Raw genomic sequence first — 7,375 nt, forward strand, 5'->3', positions numbered from 1 at the left:
CAATACATCCACCCCCTTTGCGACGCATTTACTCGAGTCCCCCTCGCGGGGAGATGGGCCCTTTTTTACCTCTACCCCCCAAGTGTTCTTTCGCGACCCTTGGTGTCAAGAAAACTCCCGTGAACAAATAAAAGAATTTACTGGCGCCGCCAGGAATCCAACCTGGAACTAATAGAGTAACAAAGCCAGACCCGGTTGTGTTGCCGATTTAGCTACGAGCCCACCCAGAGACAGGGAAGACAAGTGGTGCACTCACCAAGCACATCTGCGGGTTTAACCCCTGAATTCTCAGCCACGTAATAGCGATTAAAGGAAGCTCACACCAACCCATGGCATCTCACTCCTAGTACGCCAATGTGCTAAAGCCTGTGGCTTCCAGTGTTCACGCAAAACATTTCAGCTCCTTGTCATCTGCCCTCATGCCAAACGACACCTCAAGGAACACATTCAAATACTCCGAGCCCCAGCATCAACATTCTGGGCGTACATCTCCAGGCCAATGACGCATCCTTGCAGCGCCTCAAACACAGCATCAATAAAATCATACCCATGATCAGGCGAGTTTCCACCAAGAAGCGAGGCCACGAGGGATTCGATACCGTTCGATTAGTTCAGGATTTTGCCCTCTCGAGAATCACTTACGTCAACCACCCGTCTTCTTCTCAAGAAGGAGGACATAAAGATGCTTTATATAATGATTAAAAAGGCGGTTGAGCAAGCCATTCGTCTTCCCATGAGTGCGACCACGGAGAGGCTGCTTAGCACGGGGCTCTACAACACAGTTGAAGAGATGATAAAGGGCCATCTTTCTATCCAGGAGCTCGGAATGAGCAGAACTGCGGCGGGCCGCCTCATCCTTCACTAGATTGGCTGGGCAGCACAGAATGTCACTATACTTGATGTACTCCTGGACGTTTGGCGAAAACAACTAAAGATGCTTCGTTTGCTTAGAAATGTGAAGCCCTCACATGACGAGGGTCGCCGACAAGCACGGGCTCAAGCGCTCAACACCACCCTCGGTGGGGGTCATGCAGTTATGTACGGAGACGCCTCCCATCATTGAGGGCAGCAGTATACGCCATCATCGTGGCTAGCTCCAGAACGAACCCCGTTTAGTGTGCCTTACTCAAGACCCAAGACATCACGGCAGCAGAAGAGGCAGCCATCGCCTTCGCTCTCACTCAACCAAATGATCGGAATGTAGTCACCGATTCGCAACAAGCCTACCGGAATTACTTGTCGGGTTCGGTGTCCCAACCTGCCTTGCGTGTGCTAAAAAACTACTCCCCAAATGGTCCCATTCAGCTCATCTGGGCACGACGCTTCCATGGAGGGCAACAAATACGCCAACGAAGCCTGCACTTTTACCCACGTGCTATGGAGCTGCACGAGGACAGTCACCCGCCGGTCTCGTTCAGGGACATATCCCAGCATTATCGCTTTCTCAGACAGACCCTACCTTTGCCTTATCCTGACCTTTCCGTAGAACAACAAACTACTCTACGGCTCATACAATCGGGCTCCTTCCCTCACCCGACTCGTCTTCACTTAATGCACCCAAATCGCTACGACGCTGAATGTAAATTTTGCTCAAAAGTAGGAACACTCCGCCACATAATCGGGGTGTGCGACTTTAGCCCTGAGCACCCTCCTCTTTTTCCGTCAACTAATGAACAAGATCAAAGGGAGGTGCTGCTGTCCAGCCCATCTCTGCCTACGCAGTTTCAGCTGGTGGATAGAGCACAAGCTGCACGGACTGAATATGAGCTACAGTGAAGAAGGAATCCCTCCCCTGGGCCGCACTCTGGGCCGTTCAGAAATATGAAAAGTATTTCCTCCTTCTCGTCGTCCTCCTCCTCCTCAGTCTCTGCCGCCGATCTTGTCGCCTGCGTCCGTGACGGCAGAGGCGGAGAAATGAGATCGTCTAACACCGTATTTGAGCTGCCTTTAATTTTATAAAAAAAGTTTCCACTCATGTTTCCACCAATACAACTCAAGCAACCACCGTTCATGCATCATGCATTAATTTAAACTTACCAAGAATATTTCTTTGGAGTAATAGAGGATGTGGTTAAGTGCATTTCACTTCCCTCTGGTTTCACTATTTGTAAAGCGACGTGAGTGAATTCAAGTGACCTCGCATGGGTAATCATTGTGGGTGCCGTTTACAGCTTTGCTTTCCAACCAAATTCACTGGATGGATTGGCGCGACTTTTTTTTAAGCCTTTTGGCTCTGATTTTATGCTTTTATTCTTTCATCCTTGGTTTTAGGTTTGACAAGTGTCGATTTTAAAAAGCTTGTTAGAATCGAAGGATTCGTTTAAGCTTTTCATAAGCCTTGGAAACCCGACCTGTGTTGTTCATCACTTCGATTCTTCTACCGAAGTCATCATGTTATCGTTTTATCATTTTGGCTTTAATTTTATTTGTTCATCTTTCATTTCAAGGGCGACATGTGTTGATTATGGAAGACATGTGCACAGTCTAAGTAGTGTGGGTTATCTGGTGCATACTGTTTGGTTATCCCACGGGCAAATTTTGGTGCCCAACTCGGCCCACGGCGACTCAGGCAACACTGAAACCCCACACGAGGAGCATTCGTGTTCAGGCAGAATGCGCGGCGAGGGAAGTCTGGAAGTACCATCTGACAAATAGCAAGCAAGTTTTTGACACGAGGGGTTGGTTCGTTAAGGCTACTGAGCCGTCCTTGTGGATAGCAATTCAGAGATCTGATGGCTGGAATTTCGTTTCAGCTAGAAAGGTAATGCAGATTGTAGACACTTTATCTGAGAGCAGAAGTGCGTAATCAAGATTTTCTGTGAAACCACCGTGTGTTGCACTGCTTTGATGTTTTCCGTTTTTGGTTGAGCCCACCTGCAATGGCAGTAAGGCAGTTGCATTACCTTGGTTGTACAATAGCTTGCGAGATAACTGTTGCATTCATTGGGGTGATGAGAGTTCATTACTTGTTAACCACTGCTCTCTCGAATACAGTGTAATCATCACATTTCATGAAGTAAAGTACGTAGAATGACTACCGTCAACATTAGTGGTAAAAACCAGACATCACACACAAATGTGCATTATTGCATGTCCATTGGGTCTCGTGCAGTGTGCACGTGCATTGGGTCTCGTGTGGCTGCCGTTTTGAGTAACATTTTTCGAAGTGCCATGAACATCGTTCTTGAGAAAAAGGTTGAAAACTTGATTGTGAAAGCCTTTACGTATGTGGATGATTACCTGCTGGTTGTTCGTCACAGTAACTTGAAGCAAAAAATGTCTGAAATCCTTCATGCATTTGAGCAAAATGCACTTGGTCTGGTTTTTACCACCGAAGTTCCCGAACAAGGTGTTATTGAGTTTTTGGATTTGTCACTCCGTTGCCAGGGTTAGCACGTGTGCTGGACCAACTCGCCAAGATCAAGGAAGCCTTTGTTAAGATTTTCTTCTTGCCACTCGAAGGTGGTAAAGTTGGGTATAGCCGTTAACAGCCTGCATTCGTCGTTAACGAAGTCGTGTGTTTACAGCATGGGTGCCAATTTCGCCTGCCAAGTTACCAGACTAAAACAGGCAGGATTCCCGGAGCATGTGCGTGTTTCTGCGGCAAACAAAGTTTTCTAAAAATTAAAAAATTCCGGAAGGTCAAGGCGGGCAAAGGAAAAACTACATCGTTTTGCTGTTATCCCGTATATACACGCAATTTCGCATAGGGTGAAAAAGATACCTGGCAGGTTCAACGTGGAAGAGGTTTTTTCAGCAAAAAATAAATTAGAAAAGCTTTGTCCCGCAATATACAGGAAGTTAGACAGCAAGAATAGAGGGTCTTCGCACAAAAAGGGCTGTGGTGTGAAACACCAGTCACAGTTTGTTGAATGCAAAGCCAAAGTTGTGTACTGCATCCCCTTGTCGTGTGTAAGATGTATACACGCGGTTTCACAGGCGCCGCGCCACCAGGGTGCGCTAGCGCGCCAGTGACCGGAAGCGCCCCTAGCAATCATCCGGTCTCTCCCCGAACTGCGCATTTTGCTGCTGTGTAGGGACGCGGACTTCGCGGTTTCAGCATGCTTTCTTGCCGCGAATCTTCAACTTCTAAGTCCAGGCAACGTGGCTCGTGCTGCTGTGTGCCAGGTTGTAGCCTACGATCGGGTACAAACCTTTTGTCTCAGATAAGAACGTTCAGGTTCCCCACTGAACCTGTGAGACGGAGCGCCTAAATAGCCGCGATGCGACGAGACAACTGGGCACCGACGAAAAGCTCGCAGATTTGTTCTGCACACTTCATTCAAGGTAAATATTTTCCGCTTGTTTCATTAGACGAACAGGCATAGTCTGTGAGTAGTCTTTTCGTCTGCTCAGCATCCAAAGAAAGTGTTCATACGCGTGTTGCCAGCGTCCACTCTCCGAGATAACAGTTTTGGCTGCTGCGTAGTTCGTATCTAGTGAGCATAGCTCGTGCTTCGCGTAACCTAGTTCTAGACATCTCATAACGGCCTTATAACGTCCCGGTGCACACTTTTTCATGGTCTGCTGAGCGCTGATGATAGCGGTGTGGAGCATAACGAGAGCACTGTTGTTCGGAGCCAGCCGGCGGTCGTAACGGGCTCACTGCTCTGTCGAGAACCAGCCAGCAGCCTAGATGTTACGGGTGTGAAGCTGCAGCGCTGACAAACGCTGTGATGTTGGCCGCAGGCTCACGCTACAGTTGTAAAAAATATGATACGGTGATGCTGATGCTACAGGTCAGAATAACGGTGGCGCAGTGCCCAAGGCGTTGTGCTGCTGAGCCCGAGGAAGCGGCCTCGATTCCCGGCCGCGGCTTTTCTGATGGAGACGAAAACCAAAAAGCCCGTGTGTTCGAGATTTCGGCGCACGCTAAAGATCCCCAGGTGGTCTAAATTAATCCGGAGCCCTCCACTTCGTCACGCGTCATAACCTTTGTAGTTTCGGCGTGTTAAATACCGCAATCAATCCGTCTTTTGTAACGAGCCTTCGTGTGCGCAGTCACTCAGCTGGATCTTCAGAAAAAAATGGATTCTTGACTTTTCACTGCTAATTTTAGTCCTTAGCGTTGCCGCATGTGCCTAAAGACGAAAAATGCCGCAATGGCATTCACACTCATGCCCGTATTTAATTTTTTCTGCCTGTTGATCTTCATAAGTCAAATTGAGGTTGTCAACATATTCAGTGCTGATAGACTTAACAAGTTTGGTGCGTATCTATTTTCAGGCCAGCCATCTTCGGACCCTACACACCCAGATCACATTCCAAGTGTGTTCCCGTACAGGGTGCATGGCAACTTGGAACAAAAGCTGACGAGATTCAACCGTGCACGAAAAAAGCAGCGGCTCGAACCTGCTCTGGGTGACCCCGGATCACCTCCCGATGACAGTGCTCACCAGGAAACCACAAAGAAAACGTCGGATGCTGCCACAGAAACGACTCTTTCTGCGCAAGATATCCAGGATAAGCTTGCAGAAAACGAAATGCTTCAGAAGCGCATCGTTAAATTGGAGCAGGAGCTAGCAGCGGCCAACCACAAAATTCCCATACTTGAAACCAGACAGGAAGAGCCACTTGATCTTCCGAAGGTAACTGAGGACATCGTGATGAAGTCTGACAAGTCTGTCAAGTTCCATACGGGGCTGGTTTCCAAAGCAATGTTCACTGCGTTGCTTCAGTTAGTGCTGTCTATCTGGACACCCACTGCGAAGACACGCCTGAACCCACAGCAGCAATTTATAATTGTGCAGATGCGGCTGCGTCTGGGCCTGCTTACGAAGGATTTGGCAGGGCGATTTGGCATTTCGGCAGGCAGCGTAAGTGAAGTTTTTCATGCGTGGGTTGATGTCCTGGCGGTAAACATGAAAAAATTTGTCATTTGGCCATCTCGGAAGGCACTTCGGTCTCACCAGCCAAAAGCGTTTCAAGACCCATTGTTTGAGAAGGTCAGAGGCATTATTGACTGCACTGAGATATTTATTCGAAGGCCCACTTACATGACAGCCAGAAGCCAAACATACTCCAACTACAAGCATCATAACACAGTGAAGCTGTTGGTTGTTGTATCACCATCAGGAGCAATTTCGTTTGTGTCAAAGGCTTGGGGCGGCAGAGTGTCGGACAAGAAGCTGACCTTGCATAGTGGGCTGCTCGACAAGGTAGAAGAAGGAGATGTGTTTTTGGTTGACCGAGGCTTCAGATGTGAAGAGATGGTTGGAGCTCGTGGTGCAGTACTTGTGATGCCGTCCATGACGAAAAAGCGCAAACAGCTGCCAGGTGGGGAAGTAACTACTTCAAGGAAACTGTCGAGTGTGAGAATACATGTTGAGAGAGCCATACAGAGGCTCAAAGTATTCAGAATCTTCCAGACTGTGTTGCCCATCAGCTTCATTAAGAGAGCCGGTGATGGAAATTGTGCAACTATTGACAAGCTGGTGGTGGTGTGCAGTGGACTGGTGAACTTGCAAACACCCATCATAAATGATGAGCAGTGAACTCAGCAGAGTTGGCTGTGCGTGGTGCTCTAAAGAGTGAAAACATTTTGCCGTTGCATGAATAGTGTTTGCACATTTTTTTTGTGGCACAATGATAAATGTTGCGCTAGTTGACACGCCAAGGTTATTCATTTTTTGCTAAGTCGTGTGTGCTTAATAGTCCTTTTTTTTCTGCATCGCCTGTAGTGTTTTACAGTTTGTGTGTTTACGCCCCCTACCAGTTTTGACTTGTTTAGTGTAGCTAGAAATAATTATTTTGCTATCTTCTGCCTTAGTATTCATTTCTTATTGACTCCTTGATGGGTGTTTTAGTTTATTTAGGCAAGTCCTGTTTGCATTGCTACTGGGTGCCCATGTTTGTCACAAGCATCTACTTAAAGGCAGATGCAATGTTTTGCACAAGGAGAAATGTTTTGCTATTTCGCACCTAAAGCTTCTCTTTTTATTGTTAAATGTCTGCTTAACAGGCTAGTTTTTTTAGGTATTGCCTGTAAAGCTTTAGAGTATGTGCATTGATACCACATGTGAGCTTTCGACTTTTTTAGTGTAGCTACGAAGAACTCTCTCGCTGTTTCTGCCTTAATTTTTTTGGTGCTGATGGGCGTTTTATTTCAGTTTGGCAGTTCCTGTGTGCATTGCTATGGTTGTGCATTTTTATCACATGCATGTACTTAAAGGTTGATGCAATGATTTTTTCTTGTACGTTCAGTGCTTGGCAGTTTGTGTGGGTATTTAGCATTTTTCGTAATTTCTGCATTTATTTCAAAATGTTTTCATTTGCTTATTTTTCAATTAAACTGTGTGTGGCGTGTTGTATATAATATTCTTTTTTTCATTCGCCTTCACAATTATGAGAAGGGCAGTGATCAATTTCCCCCCAA

General features: G+C 46.9%; 1 protein-coding gene across 1 annotated transcript; it reads left to right on the top strand.

Moving 5' to 3' along the window:
• The first annotated feature begins 5,102 nt into the window (after positions 1–5,102).
• On the top strand, positions 5,103–6,494 carry LOC144170289 (uncharacterized). The gene has a single exon (XM_077700027.1). The coding sequence runs from the start codon at positions 5,103–5,105 to the stop codon at positions 6,492–6,494; it is 1,392 nt and encodes a 463-aa protein (XP_077556153.1).
• Positions 6,495–7,375: the final 881 nt, after the last annotated feature.

This window comes from Haemaphysalis longicornis, unplaced genomic scaffold (genome assembly GCF_048455015.1).
Source record: "Haemaphysalis longicornis isolate Haplotype H1 unplaced genomic scaffold, Haemaphysalis longicornis Haplotype H1 scaffold_1, whole genome shotgun sequence".
Lineage (NCBI taxonomy): Eukaryota > Metazoa > Arthropoda > Arachnida > Ixodida > Ixodidae > Haemaphysalis > Haemaphysalis longicornis.

Coding starts and splice junctions, on each gene's coding strand:
- LOC144170289 (XM_077700027.1), top strand. CDS start 5,103: ATGGCATTCACACTCATGCCCGTATTTAATTTTTTCTGCCTGTTGATC.